This window comes from Python bivittatus, unplaced genomic scaffold (genome assembly GCF_059951505.1).
Source record: "Python bivittatus isolate LINGU-HERP-01145 unplaced genomic scaffold, Pbiv_v1 ctg000580_np1212, whole genome shotgun sequence".
In the NCBI taxonomy this organism is placed as follows: Eukaryota; Metazoa; Chordata; class Lepidosauria; order Squamata; family Pythonidae; genus Python; species Python bivittatus.
The window spans coordinates 7,283,316-7,298,378 of record NW_028277087.1 but is presented as its reverse complement, the minus strand read 5'-3'; the positions used below and the strand labels follow the sequence as shown (position 1 = coordinate 7,298,378).

Below are 15,063 nucleotides of genomic sequence, written 5' to 3'. Positions count from 1 at the left end.
GTCCATTTCCTGGACAAGTAAGCCCAAAAAAAAAAAAAAAAGTAACCAGAAAATCTGAAAACTCCCCTATAAATTGTGGGAGGCACTCACAGTCCATAAAGCCCAAGTTCCAGGAATAGCTTGGCTCGCTGTGCATCCCGCAAAAAAGAAAGGTTAAATTGCTGCCAGATCATTTCCCATTATCTCCCAAGGGGCCGGGAAATAGAACGACCACGTACGCATTCAAACAGGAGTCGAGATATCAGGTGAAAGAAGTGCTAAAACAACTTTTATTATTTGCAACACAGGTAATTCCAGTAACTGCCTAAACAGAGTTCTATGCTACTTGCGTGTCAGTGGGTTTTTTCTCACTTAAGTTGGTTGATTGCTTGATCCAAGAGTGTGTTCTGAAGCCCAGGTGATTTTGGGGGGAGACCTCAATACCACATCCAAATCACCCCCTAGCCACGTGAAGTGAGAAGAAAGACATGGAGATCTTAAGGACGCATTACATTTAACCGTGGTTCTTTCCTTTCTTAAACACCTAGACTTCAATAATCCAACAATCAGAATGATTTGACAAAAGTTTCATTACAAGAGCTTGGGAAAGTTCTTTTTTAAAAAAAGATGTATATAATTCTCTTTAAAAAGGGAAGTCCCTCCAGGTCACAATCTTGTCGCTTGGCAGGGATGGTCCACAGTCCGGAGCCAAGTATTCTGACTGGCATTGGCTTGATTGATGGCAGGTAAGTTCCCAGGATGTCAGTGGCACATCCGTGAGGTCATGTCCTTCTGTCAAAGAGAAGACACTGAAATGTCACTCTAGAAATAACATTTCTTTTCTAAAAAATATTTTATTATACCAAACTAATTCAAGGAAGTATACGCACACAGGATTATCCATAAATGGGACCTCAAAATTAGTACAATAAAAAAAAATTAAAGTTGCCATTCAACCATTGTACAAATCATAAGTCAAGAAAAGCAAACGAGAACAACGGAAACTGCCATGCAAGCTTGAATACATTCAGAATACTTTTTTTTTTTTAAAGCAGTCTGTTAGTCCTTATGGAGGCTAGCTACAAAGTAGGAAACAGTTGGGCAGGACTACAACTCAGAATGGAAAGGTATGCCATTTTTATTCCTTTCTGTTCTAAGGAAAATACTCCCACCATAAACACTGCTGGGTTCAGAGTGGAGAACGACACCCTCGCCCCTGTGGGTTAAATGTGCATCTCTTCCAGTTTTCCATCAGCCTTTCTTTCCATCTCTCTCCAGCCACATCTCCCAGTGTAGTTCTGGGTGCAATTCAAGCTGCTGGTTATGACCCTTACAGCTCCTGCGATGTAGTACTTGTGGGACCATCCATCTCCAAGGCTCTCTGCCCCTCCCACCAGATCTGAGAGGGCTGGCGCACTCTAGATCCCCTCCATTAAACATCACCGTCTTGTGGAACCGAGACGAAATGTGCCTCCTCTCTTGTGGCACCTGCCTTAGAGAATAGCCTCCCCAACCACCCATCCCGAGATCCTTAGTGCCCCGATCCTCTTGGCCTTCTAGAAGGTCTTGATGACCTGGCTTCTCCTCCAGGTGTTGGGCTGGGATGCTAGAGAAGCCCAATGCAAGTGGAGTTTACATGATTGCTTTGGTTATATAGTGCCTCCATTATCATATGACGATTATTTTCATTCTGTTTTTGGTTTTGTCTATAGCAGCGTTTTTCAACCTTGGCCGCTTGAAGATGTGTGGACTTCAACTCCCAGAATTCCCCAGCCAGCATGGCTGGCTGGGGAATTCTGGGAGTTGAAGTCCACGCATCTTCAAGCGGCCAAGGTTGAGAAACACGGGTCTATAGAGATTTTATTGTATTGTTTTCTTGCCGATTGCTGTTAGCCACTCAGAGTGATGTATATAAGATGGGTGGCCATATACACTTTCTAAATAAATAAAATAAATACATCTCGATAATCAGGTGTCATTTATTCCATCCTCTCAATCGTAAAGCTGCTGGAGGGATTATCCAGTTAAGAGCAAAAAGCAGCTGGGCAAGCCTCCCTCTCCTTCCTTATTTCCCTTTCCTTCCTGCAGAGGTATTAACATGTATATATTTTTCTTAACTAAATATCTAATCCCAATAAATAAGTAAGTAAGTAAAAAACAGAAGCTGATGGCGTGCCTTCTATGCACCAGGGAAACTGATAGGGAATAAACCTAGTACTGTATATTCTTTTTATTTTCATTTTTTAAAAACATTCTCCCAGGGTCTTATTTATTTGTATGCCTCCCTTGTTTTTAACAGTTATTTAAGATGTGTTTTTATTGTTTGTTTTATTGTACGCTGCCCAGAGATGGGCGGCTATATAAATTTGATAATAAAACAAAAAAATAAATTAAAAATTAAATATTGGAGTGACAGAGCTTCTCTCCTCCAGGGCAGTCTACTCTGAAGACCAGATGGTTAGGGCCATAATATGGGAGAAGGACCCTGCTCTTGTGCCCAAGGCCTTCCTGATAAACCAGTACGATCCTTATATCATTAGAGCTAATTGGAACTACTATATGTAGAAGTAGTCTACCTCAAAATATATTTTTGAACCCAGCCAGTAGGCTTATCTCATAACAGATGGGTCTTTCACAACTATTAATGGAACCTCTATCTTCAGGAGAACTTTATCTCCAAAAACCAAATGCTGGGGTCAAACCACCATATGATCGCATCTTCTTCCTTTCCTCAGAAAGGCCATGAGAAGGTACCCTCCTGGAAATAGGAAGCTTGGTTAGATGGCCTTCTGGACTGACACAGGAAGGATCTTATTGGCACTGGTTTAAAGACAGGCTGGAATACCAATAGCCAAGGCCAGTGGGTTACGGGTGTGGTAGCCAGCGAGTACCTTTGCATTATACCAAGGATCAGCAATAACACACCCTAATGAATTCTGTGCCTTTCCATCAAATAAAAACACACACTTTTTCTTAAAACCACCAAACTCTTCAGAGATTGCCAAATTCCACTGTTCCAGGGTAAGATTTGGGGACCAAACTGCTGAAACTGTGCAAGACTCAGGAGGGGAAGCCCCACCCGCAAAACGCCTCCCATCAGGGTATCTGAGCCAAGGCTCCCAAACTGGGATTCCAACATCCCAGTTGGGATTGCCCCGATCCTGCACTCACCAGAGGCTCCAATTCCTTGTTGTCTATGAGATTGAACTCTTTCACAAAATAGTAGAAGTGCTTATAGCATGTATTCACGTGGGCTTCCGAGCCCATTTGGGCAATACGATCAAAGTGGTGGATGTAGACATGGACAAAGACACGGAAGAGACGGGAGAGGATCTTTTTCACAACTTGGAGGAAATTCTTAGGAAATGGAGTACCTGCAGAAGACCACAGCAATTAATACACATTCATTCATTCATCAATTTATATACTCACTGATTTATTGAATCAATTTATCATACCCATGGCAGGAAAGATGGCAGGTGACCAGGCCAGTATTAACTATGCAAGTTGCATATCCCCAAAATTGGAGTCTCCCTTCCTTGCACCCAGAAAGGGGGGGGGGGAAGCCATCACAAGGAGACTTTTGTCATCCACTCTGTAGCCAAACCAGGCAACCATAATTTAAGATTTCACTGAGATATAAGCTGAGTTTACAACACTGTGCTGAACACTAATTTGCTCTTGTGTGTGAGCTCAGCTTGTGGCTTAGTCAACAGACTACAGTTAAGCAAGTCAGAGCTGAGTGTGAAGGCAGGTGCAGAGAAGACAAAGCAGGAAGAACTGGATTTCAATGGAACTTCCCATCAACATCCATTGTGGAGTTCAAAGGCAGAGGGTGGAATTTAGTAGTTACCTACCAATGAAGAGAATGGGGGTGGGCAGGCCTGGCTGCTTACAAAGTTTCACAAGGGACACCATGGATTATGAATTGCCTGAAACCCAATTATCTCAGTTCCAGTTTGAAATTTAATTTATTAAATTTGTATGCTGCCAGACTCGCAATGACTGGGTGTTTTTTCCCCTTTTCTACTTCTGAACTAAAGTCTTCAATCTCAGGAATAATCAAAATCTCATGAAATTTGATTCTCTTCAGATTCTGAATATTTAAAAAAAACATTCTGGGCCCCCAGTTATTGCACAAAGTCATCTAACGGAATCACTCCCCCCAAATGCAGACTCCTTTCTTTATGTAAGCGGCTCCATTCATGGACTGCTTTCACTGTTCAGAAATTTCTTCTGATGTTCAACCAATATTTGTCTTCTGGAATCTTAAGTTCCTTAAGACCTGCCTCTGCCCATTGAGATATCAATCCATCAGTTTTTATTTTCATCTTTTCAACAACTTTAAAAGGGTTCTTATACAGGTTCAACTCATTGCATCTGTTCAGCCTCCCCTGGGGCATCTTTAGTGACACACCTAAAAACCAGGTGGAGTTTCAATCCCACCATTGCGGCCACAACCATCTTGACTTTTCTGAACATACCACAAAGCCCATTTATCTACTACTTCTCCAAGCCTAGATCTCATCTTCCAGATGAGAACAGAGTTCAATTATTAATTCCATGACTATTAATTCAGTGTAAAATTGCATTAGCCTTTTTTGCAGTGGCATCACACCACAAAGCTCATGTTCACTTTAAGATCAATTCTGTAATTTTCTTCCAGGCTTTTTAAACCTCTTCCCACCAACTCACCAACATTTGTAGGGAAGAGATCCTCATTGTTGATCTGTACTTCAATCCAATCCATGAGAAGGTTCATATATTTAGGGGCAGAAAGGGCGGTGGGCTTGCGGTATTTCTCATCCTGCCACCGATACTCATATTTTGGGCCACCGGACATGACTGGACAGGACTTTTCTGTGCAATAGTCACTTATGGTCCCGTAAATGAGGTTGATACGGTTGAAGAAGTCCACCACGTGAACAGCCACCCAATCATTCAGCTCTTCATCAGCCGGGAGCTGCACAGCCAGCTTTAAATCCAAGCCAGCATTGAGAGACGCCTGGGCCTTTTTGTGAAGCTCAAAGCGTTGTGTCCCAGGTTCAAATTTCCGCTTAGGTCGGAAGGTCCGATCCTTGTTAAAAACTTGTTTCAAAGGATTGGCCATCTCCTGTTCCCCAAAGTTTCTGAGAACTTGAAATCCACCACCACCACCACCACGTGCTCTCCAAAGGTGACTGTTACAACCAACACCTTTAAATCTCCTTTTGCATTCCAACGGTGAACTCTGTAATCTGCAACATGACATACATAAAATGAAGTTTGAGGGAAGGGGGAAAGGAAAGAAATCTAAAGGACAGTCTCAAATTAAATTCTAAAATCTGGTTCTTTGGGTACTTCTTTTATATTCTATTCAAAATCCTATTTAAAAAACCAAGCTAGAATTGGGCAGCATTTAGACACATGGGCGCATCGAAAAATATGCCTCAGTGGAAAACAACTTTGAGAAAAAGACAGTAACAATAATAAGAGATACACAACAGCAATATCACAGATGACTTGTGCAAGGAGACAGTTCACAGCCTCATTTTAAAGAGGGAGGGAGGGGAGAGAGAGGAAGAGAGAGAGACTGACATTGATTTCTTATGGCAAAACGCTGCCCATTTGGAGAACCTTCATTGCTTTGAAGCTTCACACATTCCTAACACTTTGCACATGTCAATGACTAAAGATACAGTCCCCAGTTTAAGAACAAGTTCTATTCCCAAGGTCTGTCCTTAAGTCGAATTTGCATGTAAGCCAGAACAGTATTATTGTATATTACTGTATAAGTAGTATTATGTACTGAACTTAAACTGTTGTGTATTTAACTCGAATTTTGCTACTATAGGCTCCGTTCTTAACTATGGGTCACCTGTAGCCGGGGGACTACCTGTACAGAAATCAGCCCTGAAGTGCAGCAGCTGTGGGGGGTAGCCTGATTGAGAAAAAAAAGGGGGGAACAACAAGAAGACACCTCCTCTGCTTAGATTTCCCTCCCTTCCTATTTGATTCTTAAGTTTCCTTTAACTGCTTCCCACTCAACGGCCATGTAAGTGTAAGGAAGATTTTCCCAGGGGTGTGTCTGAACCAGACACAATTTCATCGAAAGTCCAACCAGAGACAATTTCATCGAAAGTCCATCCAGTCCAGCATCTGGTGTCCAACACGGGAAGCTTGCCAGGACATGTGAGCAAAGCCTAATTCATTCCCGATACCAACAGACTTCTTCTGAACATGGAGGTTCTCCTCCACCTCTCAGTCATGGGTAGGCCCAGCATGAATCAATCCAAGTTCCATCTGCACCAGCTCCCTGCCTCCGTTGGCCGCCAGTCAGATCCCTCCAAGAAATCCACAGGGGCAGTTTCTCCTTTCCCACAGTCTGGCATGCACAGATAGACACCTCCTAATCCTGGAAGTTCCACTAAGGTCCGGCAGAAGGGGCAAGTTGCAGACCCTGCCAGTCAAGGAATTTCAGCTGGCGGGGTCTAGGAAGAGGGCCTTTTCTGCTGTGGGATGACTGATACTGCTTCCCCCATCTTCTTCATGTGCATATTGCATGCATAGATTTGTTATTTGTGTTTTAACCAGGGGTATTTATATTTTTATTGTTTTTATTGCCTTGGTTTTTAATTGTAAGCCGCCCAGAGTCATCCTCTGGCGGAGATGGGTGGCATATAAATTTAATAATCAATGAATAAATAAAAACCAGCTTGCTTGGAGGAACCTACTGTGGAACTCCCTCCACTGGCCCCCATCCAGAAAGCCCCATTTTGAGGAGATTCCCCTGGCTGCTTCCCTAATCCGCCCAAAGGAGCTTCTGAGGCCTCTCATCGGATAAAGTTTGAGAGCGAGAGACGAGAAGGCAGTGGAGTCGAGTCAGCCAAAGAGAGACGCTGCTACTCCCCGATTACTAAGAAACGAGTCAGGGGCTGCCATTACCACATCCTGTAAGCACACAGTTCAGTTAAGAAAGCGGAAATCTAGCAGAACATTTGCCCAACTTGGCCGAAAGGAGAAGACGGAGAAGATCTCCTTTCAAACCTCAGGGCCAGTGTTTCTCAACCGCGGCAGCTTGAAGAGGGGTGGACTTCAACTCCCAGAATTCCCCAGCCAGCAAGGCTGGCTGGGGAATTCTGGGAGTTGAAGTCCACCCCTCTTCAAGCTGCCGCGGTTGAGAAACACTGTTCAAGACAATACATTACTAATTTTCTTCCAAAATTACTAATTTTCCTCAAAGCGCTGCTCAAGACAATAAATTACTAATTTTCCTCTGAAATTACTAATTTTCTTCCAAAACACCACTCAAGACAATAAATTACTAATTTTCCGCTTGGTTTGCTGCAGAGTAGCTCAGCCTTCCCCAACTCCATTCTCCTCTCTCTCCCTCCAGAAAGGCTGATTCCAATTCCCATAATCCACCACGGGGCCAAAGAATTTGGCCAGCTGCCCTTAGGGGATGCCGGAGGAGCTGGAGAATGCAAGGCTGGGCTTAATCTACCTTACAGGGCTGTTGTGGTGGGGAAAAACTGGAGGCGGGAGTGCTCCATATGCCACCTTGAGCTCCTGAAGGAAGGGGAGAACAGAACTCCAGCAAACAAACAAAACCTGTATTACGGAGATTAAAGTGCCTGGGATTAAAAAAAAAACAAAAAACACATCTCAGTTAATAATCTGTTTGGCCCTGGCATCCCTTCCAAGTAAAGATTAATCTGAGATTTCCAGGAAATGCATGAGCAAGACTTAAAAGCAATAGCTTTCTCTTTCTGCAGGGTCTGATAGCTGAGGTAGACTGCCTCTGCTCAGGGCAGTTCCATTTCACAGTCAAACAGCCATCCAGGAAAGATAGAAAGGCAAAAGCTGGTGCAGTTTGCAGAAAACAGCCCCTTCTCCAAAAAAAAAAAAAAGAAAACAAACGCTCTCCCCAAACTTTCTCTCCCTGCAGTGGGGTCAAAATGTCAGGATGGCAGCCAGAGTCATGCAATCAAAGCCCCACTCCGTTTTGATGCCGCAACAGCTTGGATCGCCTGGTTGTGGCCACCAACTCAACCTTATTTTAGTATTTTAATGTATTACATTTCTCCCCCGCCCATCTCCCCCCAACGGGGGACTCTGGGTGGGTCACACAAAACATTAAAACCATAAATACATATAAATACATAAAACACAAAAATTTAAAAAACATTACTAAAAAAAGAAGAGAGTCCAAGAAGATGAAGGATCTGGCGCTGAAGACAGCAGGCCTCTATGGGGCTAGCCATCCCCATAGAGAGGGGTCAACTTTCTTGACCCCCCTCCTGCGAACAGCCCTGCTCTTTAAATTTGTTTGCAATACAGGTCGTCCTCGTTTAGTCCGAGGGCAGAGCAACTTGGGGACCAGCAACCTGGTCGTTAAGCGAAGTGATCGCTAAGTGAAACCACAACTGTGCCTACGATTTTACTTCAGCTTTCCTTTCCTTTACAGACTCGTGAAGGTCATAAATGCAAGGATTGGTTGCAGTTACTTTTTCATCACCGTTGTAACTGCAAACGGTCGCTAAATGAGGCAGTCGCTAAACGAGGGCTCCCTGTATGAATCACTCCAAGGTCTGATTTGAAGATGGAACCTGGAAACTTCTGTGGATGCTTCTCCCTGCCCCTAAGCCATCAGATGGCCTGTAAGGGTGAGGTAATGAGATATCTCTGGGAATTCACAAAGATACTCCTAGTCCATCCCACCTACTGTAGCTTGCACTAGCACTCGGGTTGACTGCATGGCGCTCTTACCTATGGATCACCAAATGAGCCCTATTTTCTGGCTCCATCTGGGACTCTGAACTCTCCTCACAAGGTAGGGGTCACACAACACATGCAGTTGACTCACTTGTAGTTCAGTGCATTCTGCAATCCTCATCATCACAACAGCATCATCCTTGATTTTGTGCAACTCAAGGCAGCGTACATAATGTTCCCACCAATTTCCACACAACAGCAACCCTGTGAGGTGGGCTGGGCTGAGAGAGAGGGATTGTCTGAAATTCATCCAGCTGGGTTTGATCCCTAAGGAGGACTCACCGTCTCCCAGTTTCTAGGCCAGCCTCTTCTCCACTACACCAAACTGACTCTTGGTTTGAATAAGACCAGTGAGAAATTCAGGAAGGAACTGATCCCGCCATCTTAAACAGAGTCAGCAGAATTTATCTCGAGCTGCTGACCAGGCGACACGTTGATTTATTGACTGTGTTTCTAAGCAGCCCAGTATCTGCAGTTCTCTGAGTGCTGTGCACAATGATTGAGGCTTATTTTATGCAGAGAAGACTGCCAGCAACAAAAGCATCAGAAACTGAGAAACAGAAAGCAGGTGCAAAAGTAATGGTTGCAAGACACAGAGCAATGCACCAATCAAAAATAAAAACACGACAAGTTCCAGAAACAACCAGATGTGGTTGTTAACCTGCTTGAGGACAAAAGGGCCACATTGTAAGTGCCCCTGAGAGCCAGTCTGGGCTAGTGCAGTGTTTCTCAACCGTGGCAATTTCAAGATGTGTGGACTTCAACTCCCAGAATTCCCCAGCCAGCCATGCTGGCTGGGGAATTCTGGGAGTTGATGCCCATGCATTTCAAAGTTGCTAAGGTTGTAGAGGATGATAGGAAAGAAAGCAGGCAGGCAAAACAATCACGCGTTTGCAAAAGTGCAGACAGACAGCAAAGGCTATGATGTTTAGAAGCGGCAGAAGGAGAGTGTCCAAGTGCTACTAACCCCCAAACTCGAAGTTCCTCAATTCTGTTGACTTGAACGGATGCAAAACTTCAGTGAGTAAAGCAACTGAAGTGTCTTGTTTCCTCCTGACAGAGAAAGCTGTGCTCCAGTCACCGAAAAAGGGAATAAAAGATTAAAAGCCCAGCCACGTTATTTATATGGAAGGGCCACTTCCTCTGCCACCTAAGCTTTCTCAAAGAAGAGGGTGTGGTGGCCATTGGCACCAGGACCCCCAAACAGCAGCCGGGTTGAAGATGGAGGGCAAGAATCATGGAGAAGAGCCAGCTCCAAGGAAGAAGAGACCCTTCTGACCTTATTTTGTAAGTTAAAGGCCAACTGGAAAGACAGAGCCAGAAGGGACCCTCAAGGTCATCAAGTCCAGCCTCCTATCAACAGCATACCTGAGAGATGGATGCCCTTAAGCCAGGTTTAGTACCACCCAAGGCAGCCTGTTCCACTGTTCCAAACAGCTCTTAAGTCAGTAGGTGCATAATACATTTCAGGTCATGGACTGTTGCTTATTCACATGAATAATCCACAAAAATTCACTGCAATCAATTCTCATGACTTCCCTGGATTAATTCTCATATGAGAGAGGGACCATCTATCAGAATTAGCAGTTACTCCTTCTGGATAGCCTTGTGTTACTATCTAGATTGACTCACTCCATCTGGGCTTGGAAGAAGGCTTGATCAATTCCAGCATAAAAGACTGGTCTACAACCAGTTAGGTACCATTACATGTGAATCATGTGCAGATCAAGATCCCTAGACCTGTATCTTTTAGCTGCATTCACACGAACCATTAATTAATCAACCACATTTTACACTACTATGCTCTGCAAACCAGACTGTGCTACGTCTACCATTGGGCATTACCAAGAAATTTAATTAAGTAAGCCTTGGTTATAATAACCACGGGCAAGTTTTGGATAAACTTGACCTTTGTCTAATACCTAGCTTATACCTCCTGCCAAACTCCAGACTAACCTCTGGACTGGACTAGAATCCAGATTGCTTCATGGCAATAGCTGTGCTTGGAGACTTGGCCATAAACGTGAAATCCTAAAATGTTAACTTTTAGATTGCAATGGGCTATTCTTATTTTGGCAGAACTTGGAGAACTAATTCAAGTCTGGACAAGGATATTCCTGCACCATGCAGTCTTAAACTCTCATTGGATTTCAACCACATTCTGCCAAATGGGGCTTGACTGTGATTGATTTTTTTGTGAGAATCCAATCAATATGGTTGTAAACTATGGTTTATGCCTTCCACAATATTTGAACACTGCTTCCTTGAGTTGGGTTTTTCCCCTAATCCTTAATAACTGATACTGGAGAAAAGAGGAGGGGAAAGTATTTTAATAGCTCAATTTTTAAACAGGCAGATGTAAGTAGCAGTTAACAGGAAGATAGGAAATCTTTGGGATCTCCCTTTCCAGCATACAAAAATCACCTCTAGTTATTTAAAAAACAAAATTAAGGCTTTTTACAAAGCCAGAAATCTGATCATTCATAGTTCTTTTAAATTATCCCATTTTCAAGATGAGTTTCCAGCTACAGGAAATTCTTTGGGTATTTCTAACAGGAACCCAGCCAGGGTTTTCAGAGGAGAATTTTATTCCCTCCATCATTTCAGAAATTGCACTCCAACAGGATGTTGGTTTGGGTCCAATTCTACTCTGCTTTTCCAGAATGCAGGGAATTTAGCCTACAATTTTAGATAGCCAAAACCTCTGGTGCGAATGTCCTGATTGCTTTAACCCATCCTCAAAGTTCACTACCTGGAACATAGGGTTAGTAGTAAGTATTTGCAGGGCTATTCTAAAGAGGCATATGAAAGGGGAAGGATAAGTAATAAGTCACTTAGTAATAGCAATTGCTTATCATCTTTAGAATACAAAACAACAGAATCTGCTGAACCAAGAAGCTTACAAGATTATTTTGAATTTTGTGTATACAAGATAGGATGAGTGCCAGAACTCCAGACTTAGCACTTATGAAGAACATATTAAATGGCATTGAGCTAAACATTAGCAGACCTTTAAAGAGCCCCATGACATACACTCACTCAATTAATACAGCATGCAAGATTAGGCTAAAATGGGGTTGGATAATTTGCAGATCAACATGCAATGGGAACCTAAACACTGTTTTAAGATGTTGTGGGAACCAGGCCATTGCATTAAGGCAGGAGTATTAGCTCTGGGTTACAAAACTCAAAAAAACAACTAGTGGTTGTCTGGATTTACACAGCCCAGATCTGGCAGTCCTTGTCCATACACTGGGTACGCCAATGGTTACAGAAAACAAGACATATTTGTTAATCTGGGTTTAGTTTGTTGTGTGAAACCCAACAACTGGGAATGAAGGCAGGAGAATCCATTCAAATTTACTGGAATTTCAAGAAATATCTGAACCCCTGCAAGAAATATTTGAACCCCTAACACAACATAGCTCCCCCGTCCTCCCCCCAATGCTTACTTCATTTATAGAAATTTGATCAAAATGTTACAGAAGTGCCAAGAAAATCTAGACACATATTAACCAACATTTCCAAGCCTGCTGTCCTCCAGATTTGATAAACTACAACTCTCATCATCCCCCACCATCTTGACTGACTGACAATAATAGAGCTACCAGATCAGGACTTCAAGATGATCAAATTTACCATCCATCACATTTGAGAAGGAGGAAAGATGCCTCTAAACCAGTGTTTCTTAAACTTTTTTCTCTCAGGACCCCTTCCCACTTTTAAAATGGAGGACCCCAAAACAGCTTTGTTTGTATGGGTTATATTTATCGATATTTACCGCCTTAAACATTAAAATTGACGCAATCGCTGCCAGTATTGCTTCTCATGATTGTTTGGTGGGAATTGTTTAATAATAGGCTGGCAAATCATTTTGATTTTGCGGGCCCCTGAGAGGGTCTTGGGGGACCCCCAGGACCATACTTTAAGAAGCACAGGCCGTAAACTAAAGAATTAGCATTGTTAAGACTCTTAGCACCATCAAGGTAAAAAAGCTTGTACCATCTGCATTTCAGTACACAAATATATCCTAGCACAGGTCAAAAATCATTTTGCAAATGCTGTTAGCTAGGGCAGGGATCATGAAAAGAAAAAAAGCAACAGAAAAGTTCGTCCTTTAGAACAGTGTTTCTCAACCTTAGCCACTTTAAGAAGGGTGGACTTCAACTCCCAGAATTCCCCAGCCAGCCATGCTGGCTGGGGAATTCTGGGGGTTGAAGTCCACACGTCTTGCTAAGGTTGAGAAACAGTGCTTTAGAAGGATCACCTTGAGGTCAGGAAAATACACGCCGCCGGTTTTCAAACCGCCTCCTCATCACGGACATTCACAGCTATTTAATCGCAGAAACCAGCCTGTGAAACTTTCCATGCCACGGAGATAAAGAGGATCAGCTGACCCTGCGTTAGAAACGCGGTGAAGTCAGAGATCGGGCAGATTTTCCCGGCCGGTGGGCAACCGCGGTAAGAAAAGCGCACAGGGAGCGACAAGGGTGCCCTTGGACGGAAAGTACTGCTGTTTTTTCCTTCGTGCCCTTCATCCTAAAGGGGCATTTGGAGCCGTAGCTCCTCTACTATGCCTTTACTACTCCCGCGGGCAAGGAGGGTTTATTGAGACACAAGACACCGGAAATCCAGCTGCACGAGGCGCAGTTCTTCATTGCAACACCGGAACGAAGAGAGTTGGCGACTTTTTTTTTTTTATGCAACAGAAACTAAGGAAGGAAGGAAAGAAAATGGAAGGATGGAAGGAAGGAAGAAAGAGAAAGGGGGAGAGAAAGAAGGAGGATGGAAGGAGGAAGGAAAGAAGGGGAAAAAAGGAAGCGGAGAAAGGGATCGCGGACGCGTGCATATCCTCACGCGCACCGATACCTGCCTGGGTCTGGCCGAACCTTCCCGGCGCGTGAGAAACGCCTCGTCCTCCGGAGCCCGAAACGGCGTCCGCCCTGCAGGCAAGATTTGAACAAAGCGCCGCCCCTTCCGCCTCTCCTGACCGTAAACACGCTTCCTTCCCTTAAACGGGCAAGACCCGCATCTTTTGCTCGGGGGATTCCCTTGCCGGATGCGCTCAGCTGAAAAAACAAACGTTTTCTCTTGCGATGCGCGGCCTCTCCACGTGGACAGACGAGCAAAGGGTTGTTTTTTGGCTAGATTTCTGTTCTGCTTTTTGGCTCGGGGGCTTGAGGCATTGTTCGGTCTTCCTTTTTCTTTCCAACCACAGCGGCGAGGGAGTAAAGGAAACTATTGTGGTTGTAAACAAATTGTTACCGCTTAAATTCAATAACACCTAAATTAAATGACTTAAATTACCAGGGACCCCAACTTACAACGTGGTGAAAGCCCTTACAAAAAAGCTTGGACATCTCACAGAGGGGAACGAATATTCTATCAACTCCCCACCACAGTGCCTTCAGAAAACCAAAGACCTGAAAATAGATGAAGATGACATTATGGTTTCTTTCATGTCACGGCACTCTTTGCATCCATAGATCCAGAAAGAGCAAAAGAATCCATAGTAGCAGTACTACACAACACACGCGGCCTAGCCAAATACCCCAAGTTCAAAAGACCCAGAATCTCATCAACCTCTGCCTCGCTGCCTATTTTCAGTGTGATGGACAAATATACCAACAAATCAGAGGCACACCCGTGGGATCACACTGTCAGGACTCAGAGCAGAGATTGTAATGCAGCATCTAGAAACTAGCACTTCCACGCATACAACCAAAAGTATGGATCGGTTATGTAGATGACACTTTGTTATAAAAAAGGAACAACTACGGAAGGAAGGCACATGAAACAATCAACATCTTCAAAGGAATAAAATTCACAAGGGAAGAAGAAAACAGCAACACACTACCCTTCCTGGAAATCCTCATCAGCAGAGGAAACGACGGCAAATTAGAAACACAAGTCTATAGAAATATAACCCACGCTAACCAAGTGCTCCATTACTAAAGTAACAACCAACCTCCCCCAAAGGAGCTGTGTAAGAACATTATTCAGATGAGTACACACCGCAGCAACCCAGAGCAGCAGAAGAAGGAAACGGAGCACCCATACAACATCTTCCAACAAAATGGACACCCGCGCAACTTTATCAAAAAGTGCCTGACCACGCAACCCACTACAGCACAACCAACACAAGCTATGAAAAGGATAACACTGCCACACATCGAAAACATCTCAGAAACTATCAACAGACTATTACAAAACACACATCATCACTGTAGCACACAAACCAACTAAAGCCCTCCAAAACATCTTAAGCAAACCAAAAGACCCAGTAGCCCAAGAAGAAAAAACAGGAGTCATCTACAACATACAGTGTAA

At 43.7% G+C, this 15,063-nt stretch overlaps 1 protein-coding gene across 2 annotated transcripts; it reads right to left on the bottom strand.

Moving 5' to 3' along the window:
• Window positions 1–208: 208 nt before the first annotated feature.
• MOB3A (MOB kinase activator 3A) lies at window positions 209–13,769 on the bottom strand. Of its 2 annotated transcripts, none has more exons than XM_007433995.4 (4): window positions 13,603–13,769; window positions 4,675–5,216; window positions 3,151–3,353; window positions 209–771 (listed from the first exon to the last, which is right to left on the bottom strand). In XM_007433995.4, the coding sequence occupies exons 2-4, from the start codon at window positions 5,087–5,089 to the stop codon at window positions 742–744; spliced, it is 648 nt and encodes a 215-aa protein (XP_007434057.1). In that variant the 5' UTR covers window positions 5,090–5,216; window positions 13,603–13,769; the 3' UTR covers window positions 209–741. The 2 variants fall into 2 exon arrangements, with proteins under 2 accessions (XP_007434057.1, XP_007434056.1); XM_007433994.4 differs by having other exon boundaries at window positions 13,607–13,769.
• Window positions 13,770–15,063: the final 1,294 nt, after the last annotated feature.